Genomic DNA, 17,973 nt, shown 5'->3' with positions numbered 1-17,973 from the left:
GGAGGTTTTGATGGTACCTCTTGAAGTGTGGTTGTCTGAGAAGATCCGTCCTTCTTGGTAGGTATCTTGGAAAGTCTACGATCCACTCTACCACCTCCGTGAACCATTCCTGGGCCGGCCAAAAGGGGGCTATTAACGTCATCCTCGTCTCTTTTGACGCCACAAACTTTTTCATTACTAACCCCAGGATTTTGAATGGGGGAAAAGCATAAACGTCTACTCGAGACCAGTTTAGCAGGAAGGCGTCTACCATAATTGCTCTTGGATCTTCCACGACCGAGCAAAACACTGGGAGCCTTTTTGAAATGAATGTTGCGAAGAGATCCACATGAGGAGTTCCCCACAGAGACCAGAGATCGAGACACACTTCCTCGTGTAGAGTCCATTCTGTATGAAGGACCTGGTTCCTCCTGCTGAGCCTGTCCGCCCTCACATTCCTTACTCCCTGTACGAACCTTGTCAGCAGGGAGATGTTCCTGTGAGACGTCCAAAGTAATAGGTCTCTCGTGAGCTCGTAAAGGAACGAGGAGTGCGTCCCTCCCTGTTTCCGAATGTAGGCAAGTGCGGTGGTGTTGTCCACGTTTACTTGCACTACCTTGTTTGACACCAGAGGTTCTAGGCTCTTTAAGGCCAGATGTACGGCGAAGAGCTCCTTGCAGTTTATGTGCCAGGACACCTGTGCTGGTTCCCAGGTGCCTGACACTTCCTCTGAGCCTAATGTCGCTCCCCAACCTGTCTCCGACGCGTCGGAGAACAACACTAGGTCTGGGTTCTGTGTTCTTAGAGAGATCCCTTTGTTCTCTTCCAGAGGTAGCAACCACCACTGTAGGTGTGCCTTTATCTCCACTGGAATGGGAAAAACGTCCGACAGTTGTCCGGTTTTCCAGCTCCAAGACCTCTTGAGGAAGAATTGAAGTGGACGTATATGAAGTCTTCCTAGAGGGAAGAATTGTTCCAGCGAGGAAAGCGTCCCCAGAAGGCTCAACCATTCCCTCGCCGACGTTTGTTGCTTCTCTAAGAAGAGAGAGATTATCCGCAAACCTTTTGCGGTTCTCTCTTGCGAAGGAAAAACTCGAAAACCCCGAGAATCCATCCGAATCCCCAGATAGACTAGGTCTTGTCTGGGGGTCAGCTGAGACTTCTCGAGGTTCACAAGCAATCCCAACGCCTTGGTCAAATCCAGAGTCAACTTTAGGTCCTCCAAGCACTGTCTCTCCGATCTGGCCCTGAATGAGCCAGTCGTCTAGATACATAGAGACATTCACTCCTTTGAGGTGAAGAAATCTCGCCACATTCTTCATCAGGCTTGTGAATACCTGAGGAGCTGTGGACAGGCCGAAACACAAGGCTCTGAACTGAAAGATCCTTCCCCCCGTCATGAAACGGAGGTACTTCTTCGATGAAGGGTGGATCGGGACGTGAAAGTAGGCGTCCTGGAGATCTAGAGACACCATCCAATCTCCTTGTCGTAATGACGCTAGGACTGAAGCAGAAGTCTCCATGGAGAACTTCTCCTTCTGAACAAATTTGTTCAGAGAGCTGACGTCCAGTACTGGTCTCCAGCCTCCCGAGGCTTTCGCCACTAGAAAAAGGCGATTGTAAAACCCCGGGGAGTTTTGATCCAGTACTAGTTCTATCGCTCTCTTGTCCCACATTTGTTCCACCATCGATCGAAGAGTATCCCTCAGCACAGGGTCCTTGTACTTGGCTGATAGTTCCCTTGGTATTGACGTTAGGGGAGGAGTGTTCAGGAAAGGGATACGATATCCCTTCCTTATGATAGTCAATGAAGACGCGTCTGCGTCTATCAGTGTCCAGGCCTCCACGAATCCCAGGAGCCTGGCACCTACTGGTGCTTGGAGGAGAGATGTTTCATTTTCCCTTTTTAAAGGGACGAAAGGCAGACCTACCTCTCTTCTCCGGAGCCTTCCTTCTTGCGGGAGGTCTGGAGGTCGGACCACCTCGAAAGGGCTGCATTGATGTACTAGGTCCTTTCTTGTCAGATACCGAAACAGGTTTCTTCTTCCTAGCTGACTGCGTCAGAAGATCCTGAGTCGCCTTCTCAGTTAAAGAGTGAGCAACGTCCTTCACTAACTGAGAAGGGAACAAAAAGTCAGAAAGAGGCGCATACAGTAGAGCTGCCCTCTGAGCATGCGAGACTGCCTTTGTTAAGAAGGCGCCATACACCGTCCTTTTCTTTAAAAGACCTGCTCCAAATAATGAAGAGACTTCAAAAGAACCATCCTGTACCGCTTTGTCAATGCAAGACAAAATGCATAACAGGGCTTCAGGTTCGATTCCTTCTGAATCATGGGCTTTCTTGGACATCACCCCAAGGGACCAATCTAAGAAGTTGAAGACTTCCAATACATGAAAGAGTCCCTTGAGGAGATGATCCAGTTCAGAAATACTCCATGTAATTCGTGCAGAATTGAGACTTGGACGCCTTGAAGCGTCAACCAAAGTCGAAAAATCTGCCTCTGTTGTAGAAGGGAGAGCGATACCCATATTCTCTCCCGTCTTATACCATATGCCTCTTTTCCCAGCTAATCTTGCTGGAGGCATGCAAAAGACTGTCCTGACTAAGTCTTTCTTAGACTTCATCCATGAGTCTAAGGCGTGTAATGCCCGCTTCATCGAGATGGTGGGTTTCATGTTTAGAAAAGACGAGGGCTTCTTCGTCTTAGCAATGGAAAAGAGCGAGCGCGGAGAAGGAGGAGCAGCAGGAGTCAACTCGTCTCCATACTCCTCAAGAAGCAGGGTAGTCAAAACCTTATAGTTGGACAAACCCTCTCTTCCATGATCTTCATCATCCGAGTTTTCCTCCAACTCGGGATTTATCTGAGTCTCCGTTCTCCTTTCTGAACTTTCCTCTTCTGGAGGAGACAAACTCCTAATAGGAGAGGGGCTAAGGGAATGATACTCTTTCCTCCTTCCCGTTTTAAAAGACTTGGAAGGCGTCACAAGCTCCGGCTTCTCTTGAACTTTAGAAGACGCCTTGTATGACGCTTCCCGTTCTCCGAGCGTCATGGCTGACGTCTCTTGCTGACGTCTTGATGACGCTTCGCGCCTGGAAGACGCTCCGCTCTCTAAAGGCGTCCTACTCGGCGTCACAATATTGGATGGAGCGTCACGTCTAAGATCCGCTTTGAATGACGCTTCACTTCTAAAAGACGTCTTACGTTTCTCTGGCTTTACGAAACTCTCGTAAGCCCCCGTTCTAGCTCTCGAACTCGCAGCTTCTGCAAGACGTTTAGCAGTTTCACGTCTGTCTGACGCTTCTCTTCGAGCAGGTGAGAGAGGACGAGACTTCTTAATTGGAAGCGTCACGTCCTTCCGACGGGGCGCTAAAACTCCCACAAGAGATGACAGTTGTTCCTGAACCGCCATAATTATCTTTCTTGACGCTTCTCCCACGTCTAGTGCATGACGCCTTTCGTCATCACTCGGGGAAGAAGAATGAAGGGGTACTTCCGCACAAGCGTCAGGTGACGCTGACGCCACCTTCGCTTCTTAATAGCAGACGGAGCGTCATCTGAGAAGCGCTCTGGGCTCGAATCTATGTCGGGCTTCATATGACGCTTCAGCGGTCTCGATAAGTTCGACTCCTTCCACCCTCGTTTAGGTGAGGGAGAGGGAGAGGACGAGAAAGAAAACACTCGCGAAGGACGCGTTTTCTATAGCGCCCTTGAGCCGCCTGCCATGAAGCAGAGCTAGCTGAAGGGACGTCTGACCGTTGGGGATTCCCCACGACCTCCTTAAGGCTTTCGACTTTCCTTCTCCTCTGGGCATGGGAGCTTGGAAGAGGTCTAGGCCTGGGAGCGTCGCAGGGACATCAAACGCCCCCTCCACAACACTGAGAGAACTCACTTCACTGAAATGTTCACTATCACTAGCCTTACCTTTGGAGTCAGCCATCTTGGACTTCATGTCTCTAATAGTAGCTTTCAGATTGGCGATTTCCGATGCCGAATCCGAAAAAGCACTCTGAGAATGAGATATATAGGGAGAATCTACATCAGTAGGATTAGAATTATCCGTGAACGGCTCAATAGGCCTTGAACACACACCTTTCAGCCGTCTAACTCTATCCCTCTCTAACTTCTTCAAATAAGAAGTCAAAGTCTTCCACTCTTCTGCATTCAATCCCTCGCATTCCTTACAAGTATTAATAGCAGAACACTGAACCCCCCTACATTTACGGCATACAGTGAGGTGTCAACCGAAGCTTTCGGTATCCTCACCCTGCAGCCTACATTCACACACATTCTCACACTCACATTAGAATCAGACATACTGAGAAAAATCCAAAAGAGTTATTCCAAAAACAGTCCACAGTAGCGAATGCCAAAACCCGATCCAAATACGTCACCAAAAAGCCGAAAAACGTTGATCAAAGGTTGAAAAATGAATCTAAGTCAGGAGGTAATAACAACAATGTTGATACCACCGGCGACAGAGAAAATATGCTAGAAAACGGGGATGGTTCCTAGTCCTGCCGCCCAGGGCAGGCCGGTAGATCACCTGACCTACCTGTAGCGAGTGGCGCGAAATTTGAATTTCTGTCGGGGACGACGGAGTCTTAGCTATGTATATATCTGACAGGTAAGTTGATTGTATGAAAATACAAATTGATTAAAAATTTGTGATTTGTTCCCATACAAATACAAACCTTCGGCCTTTACATTAAGAGACTTACTTATTGCGTGGAGGAAAAGTAAGCCATGACTGAATACAACGGACCCGCAGCATTCGTGGGGGATGGGGACCAGACCCCCACCGAATAGCTAGAGTCCGCGAATACTTAGAACCCCTATAAAAATGGTTAAAACTGCATATTTTGTTAGTTCAAATGCAAGAAAAGCCCACTAAAAATGCTTATACCTGGTTTTTTTCAACAGTTTTATCACAAAAAGTGTGCATTTAATCATGAAATTGATACAAAAATACAGTAATTTGTGGATATTTCTCAGAAAAGTACAGCGCATATGCGAATTTCCCATGAATAATGGGTAGATATGGTCCATAGAGAAATTCGCGAATGTGTGAATCCGTGAATGTCGAGAATGCAAATGTGGGGGGAGCACTGTATAGGTCTGCCCCAACTGCCTCACTTCCTGACCAATGTTGGAGTATAGGAAGAGTTGACTGAAGCATATGCACGCTCAGAACCCAAAACTCTGGCAGATGGTGCATAATGCCGAGAATCTGGGATATCAAACTCACTCTTTGGATGAAAAGAAGATCTATCTTTACGCGTATCCTTTGAATCCCTCGGAAGTAGAGGGAATTGGAGGTATAGGCCTAGATAAAAGAATCCAGAAGGGACGCAGGTTATGAACATTACTTGGATGAAAAGCAGAGTAACGACAAGGAGCATGCTCCTTACTAAAAGTGCAACAAGGAGAACAGCCTCTGCTATACAAGCACTGCCGAGGTTGATGTCATGGCCAAGTAGGGATCCTGTAATGTGGGGATCTGTTACGACCACATGAAAAATGCTGAGACTGTTGTTACAGCTGTATACCAGACAAATCCTGTGGAGAGCGGGACCACAGTTGCAACCATTGTCATGGCCATAATGAAAAGAATCCTGTGGAGAAAAGTCCCGTCCTCAAAGCTAGTGTGGTGAGTTCATCAATGCAGAAGTACAACGTGAACAAACAGCCATACGTGCCAGAATGTCATGGCCGAGAGAACAAGGTTGATAAGTCGGTCGTGGCAGTACATGGCTTGGTTTCTTGACTGAAGCTTTATCGTCCTTTCTTATTATGATTAGTGGTCTAAAAGTCAATTCTGAATGGCTGGAAGAGGAAGGAATCACAATCACATTAGGTAAGTCTTGATCTGCTGTCCTTTTAGGCAAAGTGTGATCTGTTACTTGTGAACATCCATAACTTTGTGATGATCTGGAGTAAATACGGCTGTGATCGGATGACCCATGAGGTCTCCTTATAGAGACGGCCGTGCCTAGGAGAGCTAACACCTGCCAGCCCCCCACAATTGAAACTGGAGAAGGAAAGTAGGAATCAAAATGTAGAAGGGAAAGCGTGAAGACCCTCTTCTTCCGTCTTCTCAGAACCACAGAAATTGAGGGAGATGACAACTTTTGGGAATCTGCAGATGGAGACCTAAGACATTTCCTTCTACATGTCGAAGCAGCAGTGGTCGATCCCTTTGAGGACTGCAAACCTGTCCAGTAAGGCCTGAAGAGTAGAAGCAGTAGAAAACAAAAGTGTCAGTTGCATATATCTGGGATGGAGTGGTAGAAAACGAAGTGTCAGTCGCATATAGCTGGGATGAAGTGGAACATCAAATGATGAGGGAAACATGGACATAGACATACAGCCAGGCATAATGAACGATACACAGGCAGTCATCACAGAGATCGCTGTGGAAGTCATATGTACAGACATCATCGATGCACCAAACAGAATGTTACCAGTTGCAGTGGAGGCAAGATGGGACTCCTTCAAATCAGAAAGTAGTTCCCACAAATGCAGTTCTCTGGGAAGGCCTAGGGTCAACCAATACTTACGGAGAATAGAGCCATCTATGTCCAAATCTGGAATTAAATCAATTGAATCTTGTCCTACACCTAAGGGGGGAGGAGTGTCTAACCCACACAAGAGGCAGGAAGAGAAACAACAATAGGATCTCATGAACCCTCTTCAGAAACATTTACTGAGGAGACAACAGAAGAACGTGAATGGGTAAATTCTTCGATGGAAGAAGTAGCAAGATGATGATTTGGGGAAGGAGAAAAAGAACAAGAAGGAATGGCATCGTCTGCTGCAACTGAAGAGTCAAAACCCTCCCATGGCTGAGCAGCGCCCTTCCTCTTGTACCTCTTCTTTGACTCAAAATGCCTCCATTGCTAAGAAATTAATCCAGCTAGTACTCATCAAACTACAGTGACTGAAGTATGAGAGAGAGAGAGAGAGAGAGAGAGAGAGAGAGAGAGAGAGAGAGAGAGAGAGAGAGAGAGAGAGAGAGAGAGAGAGAGACTGTCTACCCTTCATGACAGCTGAAGAAAAATCAACTAGTGATGTGAAGTGATAGATATTCCCCAACTCACTTCCCATAACCACCAGTTAACTGCTCCACCTCACACAGAGGATATTCCTCAATAAAAAGTTGACGGTTCATATTTCTGAAGGAGCAAAAAAACCATGAATCGATCAATATTCATCAAAACAATCCCTACTTTTCCAAATTACCTGTACTGCTTCATTCGGTGATCTTGTGCAACACCAATGCCATATGTTCCACTGCTTGCCTCAATGATGATCTTACTGAACTGTTCCATGATTTCATCATAAACTTTAGCCTAAAAGATGGTAAAAACTTGAAACTAAAATCATTTATTTTAAGAAAAATGGAGAATCTACAATTATTTATAAAGGTTTTTACTATATCTCCAAGTTTTATTTTCTCCATAGGAGTTATCAGTCAAAAGACCTTACGAGGTAATGTTTCCAATAATTTCACGAATCCCCATTTCATTTGTTTGGCAGTCTCACTTTAATACAATATATCTACAAATAATGTGCACATAAAATCTTCACAATGAATAAGCAACTGAAACATTCTTATTATGTCTTCTGTTTCTGAGGACATTACTTACATCATTCTTTGCTAGGAGCATGCAACCAAGCTGATCAACAATAAGTGTATCAAGGTTAGACGGCGGCCGACAAAAACGCTGCAAGAGACACTGATGGAGGATCGTCTCGGTAGTCTTGGGTGAGTCTTTCAAGGCAACAGCCACATGACCCAAAGCAACAACAACAGTGTGCGAGATCACCACATTGTCACTGGAATATGCCACAACCAAAAAGATCATTATCAAAACGAATGTGACTCTATAAATATATTGACAAATTTCAGCACAACAAGCCTTTGTTGAGACAAAATCTAAGGTTTCCTATTAACCTTTCGGGAAGTCGATCATGTCCAGCCTTCTCTCGCCCTGATATGGAAGAAATGAATGCCATAACAGTGTTTGGTTCTACTGTTAATCCAGCTTTCAACGCTACACATAAGTTCTCTATGGCAGCATCCCTCAGTCGCTCAAATGCTGATGCTGTTGAGGATGGTGGTCGACTTCCACCTTCTCCGGTAACTAGAACATCAAGATGAATGAGAGGGAAGTCAGAAAAAGACATAAAAACAAAAAAGGTCAAAACTGTGGGCCAATCCTTGAATAATACATTTCACCAAAAGAATCTTTTGAAAGTATTTATAAAAAGGATGTCTACTTACCTTTCACAGTTAAATTGCCTTGATGAGGAGTAAGGAAATCAGACTGTTGGCGATGGAGTTTTAAAAGTATAGGAGATGGACTGACAAGAAAATCTTGCAGATAGGTGATGCTTGTCCCAGCAATGTTAGGAAACTTCTTAGCAAGTTTCCCCAAACCCTGAAACACAAAAATAATTTTAAAATTTTAAATGTTTACCTGTTTTCTGTTTATTATCATCTGTGCACTATCCTCTGGAAGCTTCATCCGCAATTTAATACCCTTCTTGACTGTTAGCATATAGATTGTAATAATAATAATAAATTAAAATAATAATAATAATAATAATAATAATAAGAATAATAATAAAATAAATAATAATAATAAGAACTCATAATCACATGAGTCAATAAAATGGGAAATTAAATCCAGAGTGGTATACCTGTTTGATTTTGTTATTTAAAATATATACAGCAGAAAGCTTTCGATGACCTGCACGGTCCTCCTTGTCAAAGACATACTACTATGGATCCACTTTCCCACAATAACAATGATAATACTAATCATAATTTTGACATACTACTGTGGATCCACTTTCCCACAATAATACTGATAATAATACTAATAATAATAATCATAATACTATACAATTACTATTGCTATTTCATTATCATTATTGTGATTATTATCATTATTACTTTAACAAGACTGTTAAGTAATTTTCTACTCTCACAAACAAAATATTCTTCACTGAAGTGAATATTAGAGCAAAGTAAACTTACATGTGAAAAGTTAAGAAATGAAGTACCAGGATCCAAAACTAAACTGGGAGAAAACCCCAAAGTTCCACTTAAGTAACAGTTAGTGGTATCATGCAGCAGGACTGAAGAAAGGAAGTAGGAATTGAAGTAAAGTAAAAGGCCAAATATGACAAATTTTCTAAGACAATTTGTATTTTTCATAGCTACAAACCTTTGGTCTTAACAATAGGATAATATCTAGCACATAGCTGGATCCGGTTAAATCGCAGATGACAGCAAGGAATCTTGTGAGATCTGGTAATGAGTGCGTAGTATACATTGGGTGAGAAGCGGTCAAGGACCACGCACCCACACCACAGCATTCAGTCTTTTTCTAACCGCCTTTACTGGGTTCATTGACCGTTTTCACTTGTGTTTGTTTGAGTGTGTGTGTGTGTGTGTGTGAGTGTATGTGTGTGTGTGCTTTTATTATGGCGAGAGAACTCCAGGTTTCCTGTGTTCTCGTTTTTTTGGCTTTTTCAGCGACCGATCCTCATATCACTTGTAGTAGGTCATTATAATGTTTGTACAATAACGAATCCCTACACGGAATGCCGTGCGTGGCCTAGAGAGCAGTGGAAGTTATTTTATAGTAAGAGGGAGCATCATAGAGTTTCTACTCTTCCTTCATGAGAGGGTTTTTCTTCTCCTCTTCCTGATGCTTTGTCTCCTGCCGCTGTCACACCATAATCAGTCCCAAAACCCAGCTAAGAGTTCCCATAAGCCTCAGAGGAAATGTCCCGGTGTAGACAACCCTAGTACCTACTTCCATTGAGACCAATCCCAATCAACTTCTAATAGATGCAGATTGAATACTTGTAACATAACTAACACTTGTCATGAGTGTCATTCTTGGTCTCCTGAGCAATAGAGGATCTTTACCAAGAAGAAGCAGCACAAGAGGAAGTTGGAGGCACCATCTCGGGAAGGGTTCTCTCCTCCTTCGATGGATGTTTCTCAGGCTCCTCATTGTTCTACTTTTCCCTCATCTAGGCCTTCTTCAGTGTTTCTTCTTCCTTCGAAGGTTTTTCTCCTTCCTATTCTTCCAGTTTTGGTGGAAGAGTCAGGAGGTTTTATTCCTCCTGCTGCCCCATCTTTCACAGGGAGAGAGGTTCCCTTCCCAGGAGGGTGGAGGCAGCGCCATCTTGTTCCTCTGTTTCAGGTCCAGATGTGCAGGAGATGTCGGTCTTTGGGCCTCATTAGGAATTTCAGGGGTACCATCCTTAGCTGGCCTGTTATCTCACTTCATGTCTTCTCGCTTCCCAGTGTCGGCTCCCGTGACATTTCCTAGCCCTCCCGGCCTTCACTCAGCTGGGTCTCACACTGCTCCCCCTGGTACGAGGACATTAGTCGTTCCAGCCCATCATCTTGGGTCACCTCCCATTCAGGCTACAGCAGTACAAACAGCTCCTGTACAGGGTTTTATCTGCTGAGATATCACAGCTGGGCTCTGCAATGGCATTATCTGCTGCTACTGCTCCAACTGCGAACTCTTGTTCAGGCCCTGTTTGACAAAGTCGACTCAGTCTTTTGAGACAAGTATGGATGTGTTCTTAAAAGGAGGCGACATAGATCTCTTTCTTTGTCCTCTCCTCCTGTTTGTTCCCCCGCCAGACGTTGGAGGTTTAAAGACTTCGTCACTGATCCTCACCCCAAGAAACGAAGGATCATCTCCACTTCTTCTTCATCTTCAGACCATGTCTGTGACTCTCCCGTACATGTACAAGTTCCTGGCTGGTGCCAGATTTCTCTTAATGTTGAGACCCAGTTTGTTCCACATATGAACAACAATGATGTTTGGGCTGGCGGGATGCTTAAAAAAACTTTTAGTACCATCCATAGTAATGATAATAATTATCACTGCAATTTACTTGAGCAGATATACTTTAGTGGACAAATTTCACTCAATATATTTGGGTTACTAATAAAAATAAAATTACTAGTTTTCTGATGTATTAACAATAATCATATAATGCTAAAGGTAAGGCAAATGTGGGAAAATATTAAAATACTGTACCTCCAAACACACAAGGAGAAGTGGCATATGGGCTAAGACTAAACGATGTCCATGGGGTAAATTCAGTTTTTCAGTCAAGCGGTTACATAAACTCTCAGCATCTGTTAACAGAGACAGAATGTAAGATACAGTACATGAAAATAAGAGCAATTTAATTAATAGGTGTGAACTATACATGATAACTAAGGGAACCACTGTAAAAAAAATTATCTAACTAAATTTAATTACTTGACCATGAGGAGCAATAGACCTATACAAGGGCATAAAATTTCAGTGAGGAGTATCCATCAAAATCAGCTTGAAAACACTGTTAATAATTTCACAAACTTATTATGAATATAAAAACAACTCTAAGTTAAAGGAAATGATTTTCACTCTGAGTATACAAATCTAGAGTATGTATGTTACCAGTACAGCAATACCTTTAATATTAAAAAAAACATCATCTCATCATAGTCTATTAGAAGCCTGAACCACTCTTCTTATCTCTATGGGTCATCTATCTAGTTCTCATTACCTCCTCAAAAAGAACTAAGAGCTAATAACAATACCTTCACAGGATCATAAAATCCTTACCAAAATGTAGATATGATCAAGTATTTTCTGAGCATAATACTTAGTAGACTTACATAAAACTGCTGAGTATGTTTTAACAACATTACAAAGCCCTACATCACGTGCATTTTTCAAAATGGATTACTATTCACGACAGTTTAAAAATTAGAACAATAACATACAACTGATGGTTTACATAGTATTGGGTGGGTTTTGCTCAGCTGTCTTTATAAACATGCACATAATTAATTTAGATTCCACATGAAAGTATGTAGTAGCTATCTTATCATTACCTCTAATACCATAAAGCAGACCCAAGAATTTGTTCTCAAATGAAATGTGGAAACTAGAACTTGGACAGCACAGGGGAAAAAAGGCAAAAGGGAATGAATGAAGAGTAAAAGGCAAAAAGCAATAACTAGGGCCAAAAGGACACTGCAGAGGACCTCTACAATGTGCCATAGAAAATGACATGGAATGAATCCGACAGCTACTTGATTACAATAACATCCATGGTAATTATGCAATTCTTGAAGCAAATCATGTTGCTGTGAGAAGTATATCAATAAAAAAAAAACTTTTCTCTCAAAATCTTCCCTAATTACAACCTAAAACAAAACAATGAAGATGTAGTCTAATAAATGGATTTTTTCTTGGCAAATAAAAATTTTACCTCAGCAAATTCTAGACTGAAATTGCATATGATAAAGGACATATAATAATAATGACAACATTTAGACTTGAGTACCTTTTAACATCTGTGTATTTCATTAAAAATCATTCAATTATTTGCCTATTTTATTTCTTAAAAAGTAAAAGACCATTAAAAAGATAGAACAAAGCATTAAAATGAAGTAAAATAGACAAAATAGTTTTATCTTCATAAGCATTAGTGATGAAAGGTAAAAAATATCAAAAATAAAAAGAAAATGGGAACATAAAGGCCTATGTGGTTAGTGACAGTATCTAATCATTGACAATAACACTACAACATCTTGTACTGATTCTAGTGTGAGTACATATATCAAAATTATTGAAGCTCACACTAAAACACTTACTTCATAAATCATCAAGACAGAAATAAAACCAAAATACATCACACACAAAGGGGAAACATCTATTACGAGTTAATGACAGACATACACCAAAGATAATATGTGATATGATTTGTACAGCAACGATAATGAATATGTATGATAATTACTCTAAATCTTTATTTTGTACCAATGTTCTTTGCTTTGTTGTTAAAGATTTTTGTGTGTTGAGAGCAAAGCCAAATGGGAAATTAATTGTAGCTGCTGGCTAGTAAAGTTGGTAACGTTCTGGTCTCGTAATTCTCGGGCCAGCGTTTGCCTCCTTGTAAAGAGGCGAATAGTGAGACTGTCTACTAGTGGTTACTCCTATGAGTGATGCCATGGTTGGGGTTACCTGGCTGACGTCCGCCCGAGAGGCAATAGCCTGGTGAAGGACTGAAAGGCTAACTTTAACTTTAATCCTAAGTATTGTATACAAGTTGCCACGGAACAAATTTTAAATAATTTTCTCTCATTACTATTCTCAAAGGGGAATAAGGAAGTGAATGGAAAGTTGGAAATAAAAGAAACTTTGCAGAGACAGAATTTTTTTTATCTCAAATCATGAAATAAATTAACTTATGAATCATAATACTCAACAATGAACAATACTTGTGAAGGATTTGGAAATTATTTACAAGAGCACACCAGAAAATATAATGGAATAAAAGCAAGATCCAGAAGGGGTGCCAAAACCCTTTTAGTGGACCTCCAGTTGGAATGTTTAAGAGCTTAAAAAATATTATGCACAGTCATGGCTTCTGTCTCATGATTTATACACATATGAAAGAATAAATTGCAATTAATAATTCTCACCAAGGTAATAATAATGAAGAGCCAGACTTTCATAACTAAAGCTAATTCAAGAAATAAAAAGCACATAGATCACTGCTCAATTAAAAGATAGATCCAACAGTTCCACTTCATAGTTTCATTAATGAAGTTACAGCATAACAGAAACGAGCGGCCAAAGGAGCCAAAAGTAGAATAATGGTAGCTTGAAAAGAAATCTATCCCAGTATATTGCAGCATTTTATTGTTCTCAAGACTAGGTGATTCATTACCAACAATTTCATTTCTCCCTACTCTATTTTTCATATCCACTACAATGTCTGCAGTCCTTAGTTCAGTATTTAATGTTTCCTGGCACTGCATGTTTTGGTAATTGCAAATAATTACCAATGATTCTACAGTTACACCCTGCAGCTCTGATAGTAAAATCAAAAGGACTACACACCTACTTTTGTCCAATAGTATAAGTTTTAGAAATGAATATGTATTGACCAAGTAATTATTGGAGTTGTTCTGCGCAGGCAAGCTTATAATAAAAACGTTAATACAAGTGTACTGGAATTTGGAATTCTTTTTTAATACAGTATTTTTAATTGTGTCATTAGACATCCAATAACACTTCTGTTTCTGTGTAGTAATTTAGGAGTGAAACAATGAAACTAGTAAAATTTCAGCTTGAAATAATGTCCAATTAAAGAATTCTTCATACAATAAAGACCTCAGCACTAAATTATAAGGCAGCCATAATAGAAAAACAAATTGTTTAAAGGTAAATAACTCTGAAGCTTGCTTTACTCTGCCTTATACTTTTCTTTATCTTTACTCCAGGCACACAAAAAAATGCAAATTGACATATAACAACTGAACTTCATGACAAACATGAAGCCCAGCAATGACAGGGTGCCAGTCAAGATGCATTTCCTCTCCTTCCCAGACTTAGGATTTCAGCCTCCGAAGCTTTTTATTTTGTTAGTTAAGGAGCAAACTCAGCACAAACACATCACCAAGATTAAACCCTTTTACCATCAACATCTTCTGTAAGCAGATGGTCAGTGAAAATGGACAGAAGAAATGAAAGCCCCGAAGACTGTTCTGATTCTGAAACAGAATATTTCACACAACGTATACAGAGATTGAAAAGATTTGGTCAAGAGCATAAAATAAGTTCTCTAATTGACTTAAAAAGACCATCTTACAAGACATGCCAGGTAAATGAATAACGTATCTCTAAATACAGCTGAATATGATATTGTTAAACTACAATAAAGTTTTGTACATACTTACCTGGCAGATATATACGATTAATGGCCCACCCAGCCTCCCCTCAGGAGACAGGTGGAAGAGAAAAATCTGACAAGCTTACGGGAGTGGTTCGTACATCCGCCACCCAGCGGCGGGTAAGGTAGACCACCTGACCTACCTGTCGCGTGTGCCGCGAGATTTGAAATTCTGTCGGGAACGTCGGAGACTAAAGCTAAGTATATATCTGCCAGGTAAGTATGTACAAAACTTTATTGTAGTTTAACAATATCATTTTTGTACATGAACTTCCCTGACAGATATATACTTAGCTGATTGGCACCCTTGGTGGAGGGTAAGAGACAGCTCAATAATACAGGTAAGACGGGAAACAACTAATGTTGTAGGATATAAAAACCTTGGTTCTCACCTTTTCAGGATGAAGACTTCATAGATACTATCTCTGAGTCTGCATTGCCTGGAGAGCTACAGCTAGGACGTGACCTGATGCTGAAGACTCTCGGATCTACCACTGGGATATGTGATCCCCTATTGTGGTAGAATCCAAGTCGGATGCTGTTAGAGGGACCTTGTCCGCTTACCTAACAGATCCTTACCACTACCTCTGCAAGGAGCCAAAACCCACCAGACCACCTAACCAAAATACAAAGGGTTAATATTACGACAAAAAGAGGTGCCTCCTGCAACCTCTTTCAGACAACCAAAAACAACAATATAAAATATAGGGTAACATATAAAAAATTTACACAGGATAAGTTTCAGCTCCCTGCCCCAGCACCGAATCCGCCGATACGAAAGGACCCAAGGCGAAGCATTTATCCTATGTGATTTTACATCACGTAGGTAGTGGTTTGCGAAAACCGATTGGCATCTCCAAAAAGTCGCCTCCATCAAGTTCCGCACAGACATATTTTTTCTGAATGCAAGCGAAGTTGCGATGGCTCTCACCTCGTGAGCTTTCACTTTCAGTAGTCTAAAATGATCTTCCTTACAGGCAACATGTGCCTCTGTAATAAGGCTTCTCAGAAAAAAGGAAAGAGCATTCTTCGACATGGGCCGAGTGGGGTCCTTTACGGAGCACCAAAGCACATCTTGATTAGCCTTAAGTTGTTCCTTCCTCTTAAGGAAATACTTCATAATTCTCATAGGGCAAAGAGTTCTTTCAGGCTCTTCCCCTACTAGAAAAGATAAACTACGAACTTCAAAGCTCCTGGGCCAAGGGCGTGATGGGTTTTCATTCTTTGCCAGGAAACTTGGAAGAAATGAACACACCATAGAATCTTCCTTAAACCCTACATTGCCCTCAATAGCTTGGAGCTCACTCACTCTCTTAGCTGTAGCTAGGGCCAAAAGGAAGATAGCCTTCTTCGTCAAATCCTTGAAAGAGGCTAAGCCAGGAGGTTCGAATCTAGACGATCCAAGGAATTGTAGGACTACGTCTAGATTCCAGTTCGGTACTACATGAGGACGCTTAATGGTTTCAAATGATCTAATAAGATCATGCAGGTCCTTATCATCGGATATATTTAAGCCTCTATGCCGAAATACCGCCGCCAACATACTGCGGTATCCCTTAATAGTTGACACAACCAGATGACATTCTTCTTTGAGGAACTCCGCAATTTGGGTCACAGAGGTACTGGAAGAGGAAATGTTCTTCCTCTTGCACCAACGTCTGAAGACATCCCACTTTGACTGGTATACACGCAAGGTGGAAGGTCTCCTCACTCTTGCGATTGCTTTAGCAGCTGTTGCTGAAAAGCCTTTCGCTCTGACCAAACTTTGGACAGTCTGAAACCAGTCAGACTGAGAGCGAGGAGATTTTTGTGGTACCTGTCGAAGTGGGGTTGTCTGAGTAGATCGCTCCTTAGCGGGAGCGATCTTGGAAGGTCCACCAACCATTCCAGTACCTCTGTGAACCATTCTTGGACCGGCCAAAAGGGAGCGATTAAGGTCATTCTCGTTGAATCGGACTCTACGAACTTCTTGATGGTTAGCCCCAGGATCTTGAAGGGGGGAAACGCGTAGACGTCGAGTCCGTTCCAGTCTAGAAGAAGAGCATCTATTGCTACTGCCTCTGGATCTGATATCGGAGAGCAGTAAGGATCCAGCCTCTTGTTCTTTGACGTGGCAAAGAGGTCTATGTGTGGCCTGCCCCATAACTTCCACAGGCTCTGGCATACATCCAGATGAAGGGTCCACTCTGTGGGAAGGACCTGATCTTTCCTGCTGAGGAGATCTGCTCTTACATTCCTTTCTCCCTGCACGAACCTGGTGAGAAGCTTGATTCCTCTTTCTTCTGCCCACAGAAGAAGGTCTCTTGCTGTCTCGTACAGGGAGAAGGAATGCGTCCCCCCCTGTTTCCTGATGTATGCCAGAGCTGTAGTGTTGTCCGCGTTGACCTGCACTACCGATCTTCTGACTTTGGGCTCGAAAGCCTTCAGAGCCAACCACACAGCCATCAACTCCTTTCTGTTGATGTGCCAGGCTACCTGGTCCCCCACCCAGGTACCTGACACTTCGCTGGTTCCCAGAGTTGCACCCCACCCCATGTCCGACGCGTCGGAGAACAACACCAGGTTGGGGGTCTGTGATTGAAGAGACAGTCCCTTCGCAAAGAGGTTGGGATCTGTCCACCATAAGGGATGTTTCATGATGTCCTGGGATAACGACAGGGAGAACGTCAAATCCTGAGAACGACGACTCCAATTCCGATGAAGAAAGAATTGGAGTGGTCTCAGGTGCAACCTTCCTAGGGAAACGAATTGCTCCAGAGAGGAGAGCGTCCCCAGCAGACTCATCCACTCCCTCACTGTGCATACTTCTTTCCCTAAGAAGGTTGTTACTCTCTCGAATCCTCGGGCTATCCTTTCCTGCGAGGGAAAAGCCCGAAAACTCAGAGAGTTCATCTGTATCCCGAGATACACACACTCTTGCTCGGGAATTAGTGATGACTTCTTGAAATTGACGAGAAGCCCCAAAGCCTTCGTCAATTCTAAAGTTACTTGTAAGTCCTTCAAACAACGATCTTCTGAATTGGCCCTTATTAGCCAATCGTCGAGGTACATGGATATCCTCACCCCTTTCAAATGAAGCCATTGAGCCACATTCCTCAAAATCCCCGTGAACACTTGAGGGGCCGTCGAGAGGCCGAAACACAGAGCCCTGAACTGAAAAATTTTTTTTCCCCCCCATCATGAATCTGAGAAACTTCCTCGAGGAAGGATGGATCGG

At 42.4% G+C, this 17,973-nt stretch overlaps 1 protein-coding gene across 5 annotated transcripts in view; it reads right to left on the bottom strand.

Annotated features, from left to right (window-relative positions):
- Positions 1 to 17,973, bottom strand: part of LOC135205641 (phosphatidylinositol 4-kinase alpha-like) — a 259,138-nt gene that overhangs the window by 166,825 nt on the left and 74,340 nt on the right. For 3 of the 5 annotated variants that reach the window (XM_064236454.1, XM_064236453.1, XM_064236455.1), the window contains 6 exons: positions 14,503 to 14,577; positions 11,060 to 11,160; positions 8,266 to 8,422; positions 7,936 to 8,125; positions 7,628 to 7,817; positions 7,221 to 7,330 (listed from right to left, as the gene is read on the bottom strand). In XM_064236454.1, coding sequence (XP_064092524.1) covers positions 7,221 to 7,330; positions 7,628 to 7,817; positions 7,936 to 8,125; positions 8,266 to 8,422; positions 11,060 to 11,160; positions 14,503 to 14,577 — 823 coding nt within the window. The remainder of the gene's footprint in view (positions 1 to 7,220; positions 7,331 to 7,627; positions 7,818 to 7,935; positions 8,126 to 8,265; positions 8,423 to 11,059; positions 11,161 to 14,502; positions 14,578 to 17,973) is intronic. The other 2 variants (XM_064236456.1, XM_064236457.1) reach the window with 1 other exon arrangement.

This window comes from Macrobrachium nipponense, chromosome 24 (assembly GCF_015104395.2).
Source record: "Macrobrachium nipponense isolate FS-2020 chromosome 24, ASM1510439v2, whole genome shotgun sequence".
Taxonomy (NCBI): Eukaryota; Metazoa; Arthropoda; class Malacostraca; order Decapoda; family Palaemonidae; genus Macrobrachium; species Macrobrachium nipponense.
Note: the sequence above shows the minus strand (reverse complement) of the source record. Positions and strands in the feature narration are given on the sequence as shown.